Genomic DNA, 18807 nt, shown 5'->3' with positions numbered 1-18807 from the left:
TTAGTGGTTAATAATAGGGATCGCAAGAAACTGCACAAAACCTTAACAGGACGTTCGGTCGAAAGCACCTCAAACAGTAAAGTTTCAGTTCAAACAATTCCATAATATCTTTACAATGGACGTCTAAGGCTATAACACGTATAACAATTCACAACAACTAGCAAATTAGATTTACAATAAAAATAACATCTGCTCAAAACGACCCATTTATAATTCATCTTATTATTATTCTCTTTCCAGCCTACAACAAAAACGACTTGGTATATTGCACCTTTTGTAAAATACAGGTTAAGATACTGCAAAGGTCGTAGTGGTATTGAAAAGTTTATTTGTTTCTTTTATATTTCCCTTTGGTGTGGATTCCTGTACATGGTAAGAGGACCTCCCAGGGAAGGTTCTGTTCTTTCAGTTTATCTCCTCTGGAATGGACCTAAACATCCACTCACGCATTTACCTTGCGTAGCGACCCATGAAAGGGAGGAGAAGTTCCTGATGGTTGAGGGGTCCAACCCTAACTTTGGCCTTGAATTCCTTTAGACGGGCGGCCTTAGGGTGGCTCCCCCTTGAGTGAATCGGCTGGTCCATTTGAGCTAGGGTCAACCAAGTATCAATGTTGGATGTTCTTAACAGGTGTTGTGGACATTGTATCTGATACTGGTGTTTGGGTATAGTGCTTACGAAATCCTAGGATTGCTTCAGTGCCCTTGTTTGACACTGTAGTGCGTCCCCTCGTAGGGCTCCATGGTGGGTGGGGTTAGTGGGCACTGAAATATAGCTTCTTTGTTATGGATACCCCTCTATCTAACAAAATAAATAAAAATGAAAGAAAACAGATCATTGGAAAACGACCATACATGGACGACTCTGTTGTACAGTCACCATTACAGCCAGATTCTGCACCTCGATTTCCGATTCTCTATTCCTTATCTGAGAACTCCTTGGAGCAAATCTCTCCATTTATCATTCAAAAGGGGTTAGAGGGACTTACTGGCTCCCCAAAGTCAGTAAAGAAGCTGCGTTCTAGAGACATTTTGGTGGAAACATCTTCACCATAGCATACCAAACCCCTCTTGAAATCAAATGCCATTGGGGATATACCCATTGAGGTTACACCTCATGCTACTCTGAATTCATCACGAGGAGTTATTGTTGAAAGAGATTTGAAGAACATCCCAGAGTCAGAGATTCTCGTTGGTTTCTTCACCCAAGGAGTTTCTGCAGTGAGGCGTATATCCACTCGCAAAGATGAATTATGATGCTGATCAAAGTCCTCATTCTCACATTTACGTCACCATGTCTACCTGCCACCATCAAGGCAGGTTATCTTAATTACAGAGTATGGCTATACATTCAAAACCCTCTTCAATCTTTCCAGTGTCAGCGATACGGTCACTTAAAGACGTCATGTCGTGGTTCCTTGACGTGTGCTCGGTGCGGTGGCAAGGACCATGATGCTTACGAGTGTGAAACGGACCCTCATTGCGTCAATTGCAATGGATCTCACCCGTCCTATTTTCGTTCTTACCCCTAAATGGTTGGAAGAAAAAGAGGTGCAACGTTTAAAAATGATTCATAACGTTACTTATCCTGAGGGTCGCAAGTTGCCTTCCACCACTTTATCTCGGACATATGCTGCTGCACTTCATTCCACTACTACAGTGGGAGTGCAGACGGATCTCTCTGTGCCTCCAAAAGAATCATTCTCAAAACAAATGAAAAGTCTTTTGACCTCCGTGGTTAAAAAGGTTGATGAATCAACTTCAACACCCATTTCTGTCCCTTTCATACATTCTAACAAATCCCAAGATGTCCTTTCTTTGGTTTTGGGTACAGGCATTTCCTTGGATACATCTTCTTCTCCCACCCCACGATGCAAAACGATCATTCCTTTACGTCCTTAGTCACTGGAATACTCTTCCAACAGCAAAGACCTGTCCGATCGACCTAGGGCAGGATCCTTGTAGGTCGATAGATCTCCCTCGAATAAAGACAGTAAAGAAAAAATACGAGGTCGTAAATATAAGGGTTCTCCACCCAGTTCACCTACACACAAATAAAAAATGGCCACCTTGAAAAAACACTGATTGCTTCCTACAATCCTGTATGTCTCTCCTTACATGCCGATACAGTCACCTTTCAGCAGTTTTCTTTGTACAGAAATGGCAGACTGTGTGATGGACGCGTGCATGGAGGGGTGGCACTGTTGGTTGATCAGCATGTGTCCACCCTGTCTTTGCCACTCGACACACCCTTGGAGGCCGTAGCCATCCATGTTTGGTCGAACCATTACTGTTTGTTCTCTATACCTGTTTCCTGAAGAGATCTATGATCGGTCAGACCTTTATGCTCTCATTGAACAGCTACCTTCTTCCTCTATAATCCTGGAGGACATAATGGACATCATCCCCTCTGGGAAAGTGTTGATATTGATAGGAGGGGTTGCTCCATAGAGCGTATTCTTTCTGATCATAACCTATCTCTTTTCAATACTGGTTCTTCTCCTTATTTTCATGCACTTAGTCAGTCCTTTACTGCTATTGATCTCTCAATTTGCTTCCTTTCACTATTCTCCCATTTTTCTTCGAGGGTTGACAATAATCCACGAGGTAGTGATCATTTTCCAATAATTTTGAGAGAGATTGGCCGTGGTCGATGCCACCCGACCTGCGTGCTCCGGTGGAAGCTGGATCACACAAACTGGTCCTTTTTCACTGCTCTCGTAGAACTTGATCCTGCCATTGTCTGTAAGCCATCAGTAGACAACTGTGTAACAGCAGTAACTGACTGTATTATATAAGCAGCTGCTCAGTGTATTCCTAAAACTTCGACACGTTTTCCATGATATCCTCGTTCGTGGTGGAATCCTGCCTGTCACCTGGCACGGAAGGCTCAAAAACGGACCTGTGTTACTTTTCGTAGGTTTCCCACACTCTCGCACTGCACTGCTTTCCAGCAGGGCCCTGCATATGCTCGGTGGGTAAGAAGTCAAAGCCAGAAGGAATCTTGGATTAAGTTCACAACCAGCATATCTTCTACCACCAGTTCCAAAGTCATATGGGACAAGATTTGAAAGGTCAGTGGGCAGTATAATTCTGTCCCCCTCTCGATCTTGCTTTCTGATGACCAGGAAGTAGCTGACACCTGGAGCGTCGCAGATACTCTAGGTGAAAGCTTTTGCTGGGTATCTAGCACTTCTGCTTCTTCCTCCACCTTCTCGGCCATTAAAACTTGGGCCGAGATCGTTCTTTTACACTGGTGGACTCTGGCCCTTCATTGGTCTGGCAGTACGTAGGTTGGACCTGATGATGTACACTATGAAATGCTGCGCCATATATCTCTTGCTTCTATTACTATTTTTCTGCTTGTTTTTAACCAGATCTCCCAAGAGAATGTTTGTCCTGATGCCTGGCATCAGGCTATTGTTCTACCTTTTTCTAAGCGTGGGAAGGATCCCAAGATTTCTTCAAACTACTATCCAATTGCTTTGACGAGCTGTCTCTGTAAGACCTTAGAGAGGATGGGTAATGCTCGTCTCATTCGGTCCCTCGAATCAAATAACCTTCTCTCACCCACCCAGTGCGAGTTCCAATGACAGTGCTCCACCATGGACTACCTGATTCGACTTGAAACGTCAATCAGAGGAGCCTTTCTCAAACGACAACACCTTGTATCAGTATTCTTTGACATTGAGAAGGCTTGTGATACAACATGGAGGTATGGCATCTTGCGAGAACTCCATATATATGGGTTACGTGGCCATTTGCTCATTTTTATTAAACATTTTTTAATGGACAGGAGATTCCAAGTTCGTGTGGGTTCGACGCTTTCCCGTTCTTTTCTACAGGAACTTGGAGTCCCTCATGGTTGTGTTTTGAGTGTCACACTCTTCAGTATAAAGATTAATGCCATCACTGAACAACCCCTTCTTACTGTTTCAAACCGGCTCTATGTCGATGATTTTAAGGCCTCTTGTCAGTTGTTGAACATGAGGTATGTTGAGCAGCAGCTACAGACTGCCCTCAATCACTTACTGAAGTGGACCATGGCAAACAGCTTTACTTCTCTCTTTCTCTCTAAAACTGTTTTCATGCACTTTTGCCACCAACAGAGTATTCACCCTGATTCTGAACTCCGTATCGGTGAAGTTGTGCTGCCTGTTGTCCCTGAGACAAATATCTTGAGGCTTATCTTTAACCGTAAGCTGACCTTTATATCACACATCAAGCAGCTATGGGTCAAATGTACAAGAGCACTGAACATCCTCCGTGTCTTCTCTTCCACCACTTGGGGAGCAGATCGATGTTCTATGCTAAAGATATATCATGCTCTTATTCGTTGGAAACTCGACTATGTATCAATGGTCTATGGCTCTGCCAGGACTTCGGCTTTAAAGATGTTGGGACCCATTCATCATCACGGACTTTAGCTTTGCACTGGGACTTTCTGCGCCTCCCCAGTTTAGAGCTTATACGTAGAGTCTCATTAACTTTTTTTGCACCTCTGCCATTTGCAACTGTCGTTACTATATGCTTCGAAACTTTGTTTCTTACCAAAGGATTCCACCTGAGGTTATGTTTTCCTTTCTCAGTGGGCCATACTTTTTCAGAATAGACGATCTGCCATTGCTCCTTTTGGCCTTCATATCCAGGGTCTGTATTTGGAAAACATTTCTGTATCCACTGATCAGTCCATCCCACCGTGGCTTCTTACAGTCCCCAAATGTGACCTGTCTGAGAAAAGCAGATACTCCCGATTGGAAATACTATCTGTTACTTGCTGAACATCTTTCGAACCATCCTTCCACTCCTATTTATACAGATGGTTCGAAATCAGGTGACTGTGTGGGCTCTGCCATGGTTTGTTGTGGTTTGGGGGTTGCGTGCAGAATCCCCTCTACAGCTTCTGTGTTTACTGCTGAACTGTACGCCATTTCTCTTGCCCTGGATCACATAGAAGCTAAGCAGTACTCAAACTGCACTTTTTATTCTGACTCGCTTAGTTCTTTACTGGCCCAGGAATTGCTTCACGTTAGTTCACATCCTGTTCTCTCCGATATTCAAAACCGACTGGCGCATTTCTCTTTAACACTCCTACGAAAAGTGGGGCCTAATAGGCCCCAGTGCAACTTGGAAGCTTATTAATATTAGGCTAATAATTTTGTATTTAAATGAAATTGCCGTTTAAATTCATTAATGAATGGATTAACGAGATTCCCACTGTCCCTATCTACTATCTAGCGAAACCACAGCCAGGGGAACGGGCTTGAAGAAATCAGGACTAGAAACGTCTTTTCGTAGGAGTGTTAACGTTTACTTCTGTCCAGTTTTTCTGGATACTGGGCCATGTTGATATTCGTGGGAACGAGCTCAACGACGCCGCAGCTAAATCTATCTGCTCTAGCACTATCACCACTGTGCCAGTTCCATGCATGGACTATGGTCCTCTATTCAAGGCTCGGCGCCGTGCGAGCTGGCAGTCGACTTGGAGTGAGCAACGTGAAAACAAGCTTTTCCAAATAAAACTCTATGGTGGACTTTGGTCGTCTTGCTTCCATAAGGATCGGAAAGAGGAAGTTGTTCTAACTAGACTACGCATTGGCCACAGTTTTTAATTCATCATTTTCTTTCATCTGGAACTGATGCGCCATTGTGTAGTATGTGTGGTACTCGAGTCATAGTAAACCACATTTTACTTTCTTGCCGTCGTTATGAATTTCAACGACGGCGCCATTTTCACCATATTCTGTACCAAGGTTTGTCCATAACGTTAGACAGTGTTATTGGTGATAGTGACACTGTCTACCTTGGAAATGTTTAGTTTTTTAATGCCATTTAAGTTTTTAATTTATACGTTAGACGTTTTTCTAATGAGATTCCCTTTTAAGAATCACTGTCCATCTAGTTCGATTTGAAATTAGAATATGGCCGTAAAGTAAAATAACTCAAAACCAGGACTGAAAACGCCAACTTCAGGTGACTGACGGTGGTTTTTGTACTTACCTGTTAGTCTTCCTTGTGAGTTATGATAATTGCAGTTATTCTACAGAAAGTCCTCTGCAACTTGTATTACTGTAGTTTTTTTCTCTTACTGCTGTAGACTAGATGTAAACATAGGTTTTATGCTTTTTATTTTTCCTTAATTTCCTTTTATCAATTTCTCAATTTTATTTTAATTTTAACTTTTTACTGGATATTTGGCACAAATAGCGTAGCTGCTTTGTGCCATAAAACACCAAATCATCCAACCAATCTTTTATATTTTCACAAAGTAAAACATTACAATTCTAGTTTAAACGATGTTATCATTACCTCTTTAAAGTTAGCTTTGTAGTAGATATTTGGTATTCATTTAAAAAAAAACTTGAGTATTGGGTATAACAGGAATTACTAGCCGATAATAAATTACATTAGATGACTGATACTTAATACTTTGTATGCTACACAATCAGTGTCTTTAGGGAGCCAAATCCTGTATTATATATTAAGTGAAGGAGTAAAAAAGTCGCTACACATAATACTACATTTTATTACACATATTCATAAAATAATTACTTTAAAATATACGAAGGTATATAAAACTCTCATTTGTATATGTTTTATTCGAAAAGGCAACCTTTCTACTGGTAGAATTTTACAGTCTGGGTAAACACTTGTAAATGCTCTCTATATTCGCAAACAAATCTCCATAACAATCTTCGGCTTCAGCTTAAAATTTTACATCTCGAACTAATGCAATAGCTACGATAAATTATGCACCGAATCAGCTAACTGTTATTACCACCACAATGTATAAAGTTAGTTACCATATCAAGTAATCCTTTGACCATGGTTGAGCATAAAAAAGTCACTTCGGAATTTAAATTACTGTAAATAGGGATCGTTAGAAAAAGAAAGGAAACAACGCTGGAGATACTGAGATATTGTTTATTTAAACTACAAATCACAATTTTCGCTCCATGCTTTTACCTAGAATTACATTTGGTGTATCGATTTATTTTAGTGTTCGTCTAACTTCAAAATGTGAGAATTTTTTACATTTTATACTGATTAATAGTCTGTAAAGCTTCAGAAGAAAAGTTGTAGATTACTCTTACTAGTATTCCAAGTTAGTGATACTGATTTATCATAGTATATGTAACTTCAAAAATATACTATTTGTCTTTAAAATATATTCAGGACGTCGACACAAATATAAATAAAAGGAAAGTAATAAGACTAACTTGTATAGATAAAGCGATAAAATTGCACCCTTCCTATTAATATAGATCAGTAGATAATAAGTGAATCAGTTATGTGATCTTAGTTGTTCATTAATATTTCTGTTGAATTGTGGCTTCATTTTGTATGCATTGTAACAACTGGTTCTTATATCAGACTTGTTCACTGTCTCAAAAGTATCCATCTCTATCTGTTTTAGAAGTATTCACATTGATTTTAAATACTTTTATTTCGTAATGTTACATACGTTTTTTTTTCTTCCTACGAATCTAAGTGAATTAATCACGTGGTGATGCTCCAGTTAAGCCTGTTAACCCACTTAGTTTAAAGTCGTATAACGAGTTCAACTCCTACTGTTAGGATGTAGTTTTCCTTGTAGCTACTTAACACCGCTGATTTTGTTAGTGCTACTTTCTGTAATTCAGTAATAATAGGCCGTTATTGGCAGGCGCAAGATTGAACCCAGTCTAGTGTCTAGTGGCTGGCTGTATTGTTGTAGAGTAGCTACAATTAAAATGGCTCTTGTCTTATGGCATCGTCTTTTCAAAATTTCAGATGAACGTGATGCAATTCAGAAGAAAACTTTCACCAAGTGGGTAAACAAACATCTGAAAAAGGTAAGCTGTGTTTGTTTTGGAAATACGTTGGCATTTTAGATTTTTTTCAGTAATATTTAATTGTTAGTGTTGTCAGTAATACCATACGTATGTACGGACAGTTAGCTGTTTGCCTTTGCTTATTTAAAAAAAACCCGAAATTTTCAGGCGGTACTTGTACTGTGGTTATTTTTCTGTATTTATGTCAGAATTAACCGTACCTCAAATATTTTAAACACATTTTGATTACTGATTTCAGTATTCTGTTTCTTTCTCTTGTGTTGCTTGTTATTGCCACTTTGTGTAACAATACAAAAACTATTCATGAAAAAGTGATTATTACACGGTATTGGTTGTTATCATCACTTTCTGTAACAATATAAAAAACTATTCATCAAAAGTGATCATTTCACGGGGTTGCTTGTTACCACCACTTTGCATAACGATATAAAAATCGTTAATGAAAATTGACCATTTCACGGTATTGGTTGTTATCACTTTTTGTGTAACAATATAAAATTATCCGTTAAAAGAGACTATTTCACGGTATTACTGGTTACTATCACTTGGTATAAGGATATAAAACTATTCATGAGAAGAGACCATTTCAGGTGTTTTTTGTTTCTATCACTTCATGTAGTAATATAGAACTATCTATGAAAAGAGAGCATTATACTGTATTGCTTCTTACTAACACTTTGTATGACAATATAAAATAAATAGTAAAGGGAGTTCATTCTAAGTGTTTTTTATAATATAAAACATCTCGTACCCAGAACTCAGTGTCTTGATTCTTATAATTACGTTGTACAAAATACGTAATGCTACACATCAACAGAGACCGATTTGAGGCGTTGTTTCAAGTAACTATACTATATAAAAGTGATCGCAAGTGGGATTATTTTAATATAATACTAGTTGCAACCTTATTGTGAACTCTGTTGTTCTTGTTAGCGATTAAGTAGTCAACTTAGTTCACATAAGTAACATGTTGCATTTGTAAATCAGCTCATACTAGCTACTTGTTCTCACATTTGTTCAACATATCTTTATTCGCATTTCCATTCTCATTATTTTTCTTCTTCTAACTCACAGACTGATCATCTGTGTGCATGTTTTACTGAACAACCCAGTTTTGTTACTGATATATCCATCACATTCTTCTGTGTATAGATTCACAGAGGATTGGAAGGATAACTGTGGAAAAGTTTGATTCGTTAGAAATATTTGTGTATTTTTAAGTGTGTATAACACTATGTAACAAATTTTGTTCCTGGATAGTATGTGTTATTTCTTAATTGCTTATGCTGTAAAAGTACAGAAATGGCCATTATTCCCTTCAAACTTTGCTTTTGTGACCTGGAGAATTTAGAAATTAGCCTATTTTCTATGTAAAAACGGGCAAATTTGCACATTTTTATTTACATAAGGTCTGAGTAAAACAACATTTGAATCAAGATTTGCATGTATTTATACTAAAGTTATACAAAAATGAACAAAAATGCTTAGAAGTGAGTAGTGTTTCGAGATTTGCGACTGTAATGTAAATCACTTTTACGTATCAACTCCCAAATATAGTTTCCCATCACGTTTTCGTTATGCGTTCCTTGGTAGCGGCGTTCAAAGTCCAGTAATATCTTGGTGGAAGCGCTCGCCTTGCTCCTTTAAGTATTCCCCCATGTTCTCCTTAAATTTATCAAGATGAGCGTCAAGGATATGGACTTTCAGTAACATCCTGTAGCCCATTTTGCCGTACTTTTTCACCAGAGCCTCAACCATTTCCACATAATTTTCAGCTTTGTGATTGCCCAAGAAGCCCCGAACCACAGCGACAAGGCTGCCCCAAGCTTTTTTTTTCCCTTTCTACTGATCTTCTTGGGGAATTCTGTGCACTCCAAGATCTTTACTTGTTGTCCAACAAAGACACCAGCTTTAACCTTTGCCTCAGACAGCTTAGGGACGAAGTCTCGAAGGTACTTGACGGCTGCAGACTCCTTATCAAGAGCTGTGACAAATTGTTTCATAAGACCCAATTTTATGTGCAATGGTGGGAACAACACCTGGAGGTCCACTGGTGACTCACACTTCACATTGTGCCTCTTCACAGAGAACTCGGTCCGTTGTGGCCAGTGCTTCCTGTTATAGTGCGCTGCGTTGTCCCTGCTGTTCCAAAGGCAAAGATAACAGGGAAACATGGTAAAGCTTTCTTGGAGACCCATCAGGAATGCCACCATTTTGAAGTCTCCGATAACCTCCCAGCCATACTCATCATACTTTAAGGCTTCTAGCAAGGTCTTGACGCTGTTGTATTCCTCTTTGAGGTGCACCGAAAGATATTTAAGTTTTAAAAGGTCTAAAATTTGTATAATATAAAATCTTACTATTCAAGCAAGCAAAAATTGTCCGTCTTACCTTTTAGATTTTTTTTTTTTTTGCAGTGCTCGCAGGTTAAATGAGGTGCCCAGTGTTTGTCTTGATCCCCGACAGGCATGCCGAAATATGTTTTGTAGGCTTCATACATTTTAGCAGATGCTGTCACAGAGTACTTTTTCGTTCTTGTCTTGATAAATTGGCCACATACATAGCAGAATGCGTCTGGAGAATGCTTGCAGCTTCTTGATGCCATTTTTGATAAAATCAGATAGGTCTGTGTGTTCACTTAGGCAGCTAGAACTAAAATGAAGTGGTGAGTGGTGAGCCCCTGTATATATATATATATATTACTATGGAAAGTTCTAGAAAATTCTCGTAAGGTTTACAACATTCTAAAAAGTTCGAGAAAATTCTCTATCAGCTACTCAGGAATAAATCTGCCTGGAATGTTCTGAAAAATGGGTAAATTTGAAAATTTCATTACTTAGGTCATAAAAGCAAAGTTTGAAGAGAAAAATAGGTCTTTTCCATTTACTTTAGGCATAAGCATTTGGGAAATAACACTTTCTGCCCAGGAACAAGAAAAAGTAAACATTTTGTTTCAAATTATAATTTGTCCGCAAAAATTGATTCTTATGACCTGTGTGAAGCTTTTTCACCTTCTGGTGTTTATAAAAGTTAACGAAACGACTCATATGGTCAGCTACGTATACAGCTGTATGACTTTTAAATTGATATCGTTTGGCCCACACACCCATTGACCTACATAGTATATACTAAGAAGGGTGGTTGCCCTCTCATTTATTTAACTACAAGGGTGCTCAACCTCTTAAAGGATTATCGTTTGTTAACCCCTTTATAACAGGAACCCTGACTGGTATAGTTTTATAGGGCACGGTGAAATAATTTTATTTATTTATTTTAATGAAAGTAAAGTTCATTGCTTACTAATTACAAGTGTTACGGGGATTAATTTATTGCTTTAACAGTTTTACGTAAACGATTTGATGAGCTAATGTAAAGGCCATATGCCGTGATAACTTATTGGTATAGTTCATTATATTATAGTTTTAATCCTCAGGAGACAAATACACATCTTAAATGTGTTAGTTTTATTAGTTAAATTGGTGTAATTGATTTCCGTATTTAGACCTGGTGTGAAGACATTTTTGTTTTGTAATTAGAAAATAAATAATACTATTTTGACTACTAAATTTTCAAGGTTTATTTTCAATGAACAAAATAGTTTTTAGTGTTCTCTTGTTCTTCCATCTGTAAGTTGACTTCAGTAAAATCGTGCAGCAGTGTCAAGATGAAAGACACACACACACACACACACAATTGGATAAATCACTTAATAATTTGCCGTTTGCAGTTTCTTGTATAATTACTTATTGATTTGACGTCATTTATAACAATTTGACTTTTCGGTGTAGTAAACTGTATAAATTCGATTGAAGAACTCGTACTGTGGGAAAAGTGGTCCGTAGTTTTACATAGCTTTAATTGTGATTCAATGTGATATATACACACACACACACACACACTCGCATATTGCAGAGTGTTAAGTTTAGTTATATGTGATTTCGTGATTGTTTTTGGAATATATTATAGGATAAGGTTTTCTAAGTTCTATATAACTTTATACTTAAGGGAGACAAAGTGAATGTCATGTCAGATATAGTAAGGATTCATTGTTGCGCCATGTCCATTGTAGTATTCCTTTAGTTTGTTAGTAGGAGCTCGGTCAGTCTTTCTTAATTGTCAACATTTTCTTCCTATAGATAAAAATGTAAATAAATAAAACTAAAAGCGGTGGGATAACATGTTGAAAACAAAACTTGTTTGTTGTATAATTATAATGTTTCTCTAAACTGAGATACCTAACTATGAACTAAAACGTCACATGATTACAGTTTCGCTGCCAAAAATCTCGGGCCGGTCGTGACTCGGGGTTAGCTGACCAAGACTGGGAATCAGAGGGTTCGCGGTTTACATTCCGTTGCTGCAAACGCCCTAGGATGCATTCTATTCTACGTGATCGTTGGTACGCTATAAGAGCGAGGGTCAATTTCCAATATTCAGTTAGACAATAATAGCCCAAGAATCGGCAGTAAGGGCTGTTGACTAGTTCTCTTTTCTGTAGTCTGTCACTTCAAAATTGAGGGACAGCTATGTATAAAGTCTTTGTGTAGCTGTGTGCAAAAAGTCTAAAACAAAAGCAAAAATTCCAGCTCGTATTATTCATGAGAGTTGGATGAATTTAACGTTATAAAGTAGTAGGTTTGGTTTTAATAACTTAATTATTATAACTTTGTAACAGCATATTTTATGCTTAGAAAAAAATATTCTTGCAAACAGGTTTCTTTATAATTTATAGAAAGTCTAAAAATCAGATATTGCCGGTTGTTGTGTAGTGTTAATGTTTACAAAGAAAACTGTACTATTAATAACCAAAGCAGAACAAAAATATATTGCGTTTTGCAGTGGAAGATGTCTTTAATTAATTAAACCTGTCGTATACTGTCCCGAAATATATCTCCGACTTTCGTTTAGTCAAGGCGTGTCTTTGACTTAAATGTGTTGGTGTTTATACAGTTAAAAAACTAATAAACCCAAGTGAAATACGCAGACGATAAGTTAGGAAGTATTTTTCGACACCACTGTTTACATTAAATCACCTATATATCCTTTTTGGAATAAAGTAGGGTCGTCAGTAAGATAAAAATCATTGTCAGTAAAACAGTGTGTGTCGTAAAAGTAGCGAAGAAGAATAGTGTTGTTTTACCGGTGAAAATATCGTGGTTCCAATTAACGGGGCTTTGGCCTTGGACATACATAATTAGATTTTGTAAATGAATGCGGTTAACATACTAAGGTGACACAGGGAAGGCTGTTCTAAATTTTGAACAGCCGGTAATAAAACAAAAATAGTTGCTTGGTGTACACTGTATGTATTTAGGCATACAATATTTCTGTCATGGTGTATAGCCACCGGGAAATGCATAAGACGTATAGATATGTATAATCTTACATGGGTCTAAGAATTCGATTCTTTCTCTTTTTTGTATTGATGACGTATCATACTAACTTCTGTAGTTGTACAGAAGGAGTATCCTCTCATTCTTATTGGCACTTCAGAATAATTCTGACTTTAAACAGACAACTCTGGAGAAAAACAAATATTAAAACTTCTTAGAAGTATCAGCAACATTACAAAAACAGACAACTCTTGGGAAAAACAAATAATAGTATTCCTAGTACTTCTAAGTAGTCGTATTATTTGCTTTATTTCTTTTCAGAGTTGTTTGCTACAATACTGTCGCTAATACTTTCATGTAGTTTGAATATTTGCTTTGTTTCTTCTCAGAGTTTTGTTACAGTAATGTTACTGCTACAATATTGAAGGTTCTTTATTTCGGTTTGTTGTTTCCCCTAGGGTTGCATGAAATAAAAATGTTATTGTGGCTGTCTGTTGTTTCCCAACTTTGTTTACTATTGTAGTAAATCTGAAAATACGTAGAAAACTAAATAGCAACATATAATTAACAAGTAACTTATGGATTGTAGAGAATAAAAGCCTAAATATTGTTATTTTAAGCTATAAACGTGTTTGTTCTGAATTTTCATGTAAAGCTATATACAGGCTTTTTGACTAATACGAAAAAGGAAGACAGCTACTAAACATCAACCATCAGTTCACAACTTTTTGTCTACTCTTGTCTGACCGAACGGTAGTATTTGACCACTCTTAACGCACCAACGATCCCAAAGTGCATACACAGTGCGTTTTTTTGTGACAAAAAAAACACAAACGAACCACAATTGTCAACGTGATTTGTTAAAATCGACCACACAGGCGAGTTATCAAATAACATGGGCTATCCTCATACGAATAACAAATGCTGTATGTAGTACTGTTCACACGTTGCATCATAAATAAACTAATCCCAGAAGTAAGCATCATGTCTAAGTCACCTTTTTTATCAGATGTAATTTCAAACAGAGATCTATTGTCCTAGGCGTCAAGATACTGACTCTCCACTATCACACGAAAAGCTTACACGTGCAGATTTAATTAAACATTTTCGCTCACGTCGGTTATTGGGGGTTGTTTAACTTTTTTCCGTCGTCACGTTGTCGTCCTTTTTCTTTTAGTATTCTTTCACTAAGCTTAAATAAAACATTTTCAACTGCCAAGAATAACGGCACCCATTATATTATCTTACCACCGATTGTTGAAGGTGTATAGTCTTAGTAAGACATAAAGACAAACTTGACTTTAGGACTATTTTAAGTTACATCTGAACAAACTGTTAGAGTTTACTGGACTAAAGCAATAATTTGTGTGCTTTGAAAGTTATCAAGCCAGTGAAGGCCTTAGATAGCAATCGAAATCTTTTTTTTAAAGCTTTTATATCACTTATTTAATTTATTCTAGGAGATATGCTCTGTAACGAGTTAACTCTGGCAGACAGTAGGCTAAGTCTTTCCGGTTTGTTTTTTCTTTTGTGACACGATGTTGTTTTTCTTTCCGTACTATTGTTCTTTGTTCCTAATTGTTTTTAGATATTTTAAACTTTTTCAAAAACCAAAAGTCAACAGTTCAAAGTCAACAGGAAATGAGAAAACGTTATCAAATTTGAACTTTTCTTTTAATGAAAATTCTACTAATTCGGCTGTTTCGTAAGTGAAGTGGTGCAGCTCAAACTATTGTGAGAAACGTCAACGATAATAAATGGAAATTCTGAAGAAAATTGTTTTAGTGTCTTTGTAACGGTTGACAACCCTGACTGATAACGGTGTGGGTGTACTTGGTGCACGATGTTTTATACATTTTTTATGGTATGCCTAAAAACGTTCAGGAAAATACGTGTGCCTTCAAATGGCAGCATACGTGTATTGGGAAACAGTATCTAATGTATATATTTATGCAACATTTCGCTTTTTGAAATGGCAATATATATGGGCTGGAAAATAATATATAACATGTCAATTTATGCGGTATTTCCTCCAATTAACATAAGCAAAAGTGTTTTAAAGGACATATTTTCGATTACGTTTTGGTGAATTCTGTAGGAAGACTAAAGAAAAATAACACTTAATTCGTTCCCACCCGATAAAGAGTACCACAGTTAAGGTTATTCACCTGAAGTTTTTACCACGATTGTCGATTTTCTTACGCAGTGTTTTGAAGCTATAAGCTGCGGCTAACTGATTTTTTGTATTGAGTTTAAGTGGAAAATAACAGGAATGTCAGACCTTGGTGGAGCCAGCCCTTTCAAATCATGAGTTCGCCGACGTTAACATTTAAATATAGCTCCATTGCAGGTAGCTCGCTTTAAACAGCTAGATCTTTTCAATCCTGGTGCCAAAGTGCTAGTCTGTTGGGTATTAACACCCAAGGGGTATTTTTATTGTTTTTTCCTGACTGCTATGCGTTATAAGGACGATACCTTTATAAATACTTTGTTTAAGAGAAAAGTACATATGGTAGAATATAACTAATTAACTTACGGTCTGTTTATACACTTCACAGAAATAGATAACCTTCTTTAAAATATTTCGTGAAGATGTATAAAATTCAGAGAATGAGCTGTAATGATATGAGAAAAAATAATATAAAACAATGTAACTAAGCAGTAGACCAAATAACAAATTAGCTGCAAACAATTTTAGTTTAAACATATGTAAAACGTAAGGTTAAATATACAGTATTTAGTTATTAATGAGAATGATCTGTAAAATGGTAAGAATAAACGTCCATAAAACCTACTGCAAATATCGATTGCGTAAAATAATTAATGAGAATCATGGTAAGGCTAATTATTTGTATAAAATACACAGTAAATAAGCAATTCACAGGATAATTAATGAGAAAAACCTGTAAGTTGGTAAGGATATATATTCGTAAAACCTACTGTAAAGATATGCTGCATAAAATAGTTGTTGAGAATAATCTGAAATACGGTAAGTCTAATTATATGTGTAAAATGTACTGTAAATAAATAACTCGTGGGATAATTAATGAGAATATATCAATGTACCAACAGTAAATAAACAGTACATAAAAAAAATTATGAGATTGATATTTAAGATGGTGAGAATAAATACCCATAAAACCTGTGGTAAATAAGTAGTACATAGAATACTTAATGTGAATTATCTGCAACATGGTAAGGTTAATTATACGTAAGACTTTCTTATACAAGCTGTAAAGTTCAGTATCTATAAAACGTGTACAGAAGAAGTAGATAGAAAATCCAGTAAAATGATCTTTGATAGTATACGGTTGAGTATTTGAGTTGTATTGAAGAAGTTTTAAAAATTCGCGAACTGTATTTTCTTGAAATATGTTTACATTGTGTTTAAGAGAAGAAAAAATATTTATTTATTTTATTTTGGGACATATAAAAATGACTTTGTTTGCGCCTGAGCTCAACTTCAAAATATCATAATTGCAAGAAATTTCAAAGTTATATAAAAATGCGATTCGATATCGTCAAGTGCATACTAATCTTCCACAAGTACATATTTAATACATTAAATACTAAGCGCTTCAAATAAATATTATACCTACATAAATAACTATTCAAATATATACTTAATACCACAAGTACAGTAAACCTCTCCAAATACATGTCATCCTACTTGACATGTATCTCACAGATACATACACACAAGTTCATTTTCAACCTATTTAAATACATGCTAAGCACCATAAATGCACATTAAATCTCTTTTAAATACACATTCATCCTATTCAAATACATACTAAAATATACATGTAAAAACGGTTCGTTTGGGTTGAGAAAATATTTTACGTAGAGGAGCGAACAACGTTTCGACCTTCTTCGGTCATCGTCAGGTTCACAAGAAAAAGGCCGAAACGTTGTTCGCTCCTCTACGTGAAATATTTTCTCAACCCAAACGAGCCGTTTTTACGTATATATTTCTTTACAAGTGGGTTTTCTCGACATCACTGAAATACGTACTGAACCTCACAAGCACCTATTAGACCTCTACGTGATCATATATATTTAAATACACATTAAGCCTATACGACTATATATTTCTCCTAATCGTATTCCTTTAAGCCTTATAAATGCATATTAAATTTCCATCAATTCATATTGAACTTACCCAAACATCTACTAAGCTCCATAGGTAAACATTAATTCTCTGTAATTGCATACTCATCTTACTTAAATACATATTAAACCTCCACAAAAATACATTCAACCTACACAAATACATGCTAAGCCTCCATAAATACATTTTAAAGTTCTATAACTAGGCGGCCTGGTGTGACCTAAGCTAAGCATGCTCCACACTGTCAGTCGTTGGTGGGTTATAAAAGTTTTATTCTTCATTATTCTGTTTAAAGAGCTGAACAAAGTCTCTGTGATGTCGTGCTGTAGTCTGGCTACATCTTTATTATGGTCTGTAGTTCTTACACTGATTTCAAGAGTCATGTGGTGTTTGTTTAGTTTACTCCTTATGCTATTGACAGCACTTTAAGCTTTTTATGAATCTTGTATTAACAAAGTATTTCTGAAAGGGAATGTTTAATGTCCAGTACGGCAACGTTGAATGAATCGGAAAGTTTTGTGGAAGGGCTCTAGAAAGAGTTTCAAATGCTTATTAAGCTAGCCTGTGTGTGGTATACTGCTACAATGATGTTAGGCAAATAGGAACAAACTTTGTACAAAATTACAGATTCGGAAAATCTTATGAAGATTATTAAAAGGAAGTACAAACACACAATTGAACAAACAGTATTTTTATTCACAATAATTATTGTGTTTGTATTTGTTTGTAGGTTTCTGTGTTTACGCAAATTGCTTGTACCTAGTTGCTAGGTCTGGAGAGCTAATTAATTCTACGTCAACACACGACACGGTCAAAAACAATATCATTCTTTCAAGTCATGCAGAGTACCAGTGCGATAGCCGACAGTCCTTAGGTTACCTAAGTCAACAAGTATTCTAAATATACAAGGAAGAGAACCATTTAGTTCAGACTAACTTGCACAGGTGTGTGCTGCTTCTTGATATGGGTTTACCTCACCCCAGATCGTCAAGCCAGTAGAAGCTTCCATTGTAATAGCTCTTATATTAGTGTAACCTGTACCTAAGCAAGAGGATAAGTGTATGTTGACGACCTTTGTTTTTCTGATTTACAAAGGTGTAATAACTACACGAAGAATGTTTGCCTAAAAATTTATAAAATATGACCTAACAGTATATAATATACTAGTTATGAAAAGGTGAAATTTAACATTTATTTCAACTGTGGCACACAGTGTTGTTCAGATTGAAAATTCCAATTCGCCATAAATGTGTAAAATTCTTAAAAGTATCTGGAGTTTTTCACAAATAACGAGTAACAGATGAATACAGTCGCAGCGTGATAAAGCCAGGAAATACATATGAATTGTTAAAATCGTAGAAAGTGAATGATACTGAGCTCCACAACTATTAAACATGGAGGATATATATACTAAATTGTTATGAACAAACATTAAACATGAAAGATATGTATACTAAACTATAACGGCCAGGAAATTTAGATTTATTAAGTGTTAGATGCATTTCCATTACCATGTTTTAAAGTGTAAT

The 18807-nt window shown here is 36.4% G+C and overlaps 1 protein-coding gene across 4 annotated transcripts in view; it reads left to right on the top strand.

The window, feature by feature from the left end:
• The window catches only part of LOC143230415 (microtubule-actin cross-linking factor 1-like), a 244375-nt gene that overhangs the window by 34494 nt on the left and 191074 nt on the right, over positions 1-18807 (top strand). For all 4 annotated transcript variants that reach the window (XM_076463938.1, XM_076463936.1, XM_076463937.1 and 1 more), the window contains exon 2: positions 7773-7834. In XM_076463938.1, coding sequence (XP_076320053.1) covers positions 7773-7834 — 62 coding nt within the window. The remainder of the gene's footprint in view (positions 1-7772; positions 7835-18807) is intronic.

This window comes from Tachypleus tridentatus, chromosome 10 (genome assembly GCF_004210375.1).
Source record: "Tachypleus tridentatus isolate NWPU-2018 chromosome 10, ASM421037v1, whole genome shotgun sequence".
Lineage (NCBI taxonomy): Eukaryota > Metazoa > Arthropoda > Merostomata > Xiphosura > Limulidae > Tachypleus > Tachypleus tridentatus.
The sequence above is the reverse complement of the archived record's forward strand: the minus strand, read 5'-3'. Positions and strand labels throughout refer to the sequence as shown.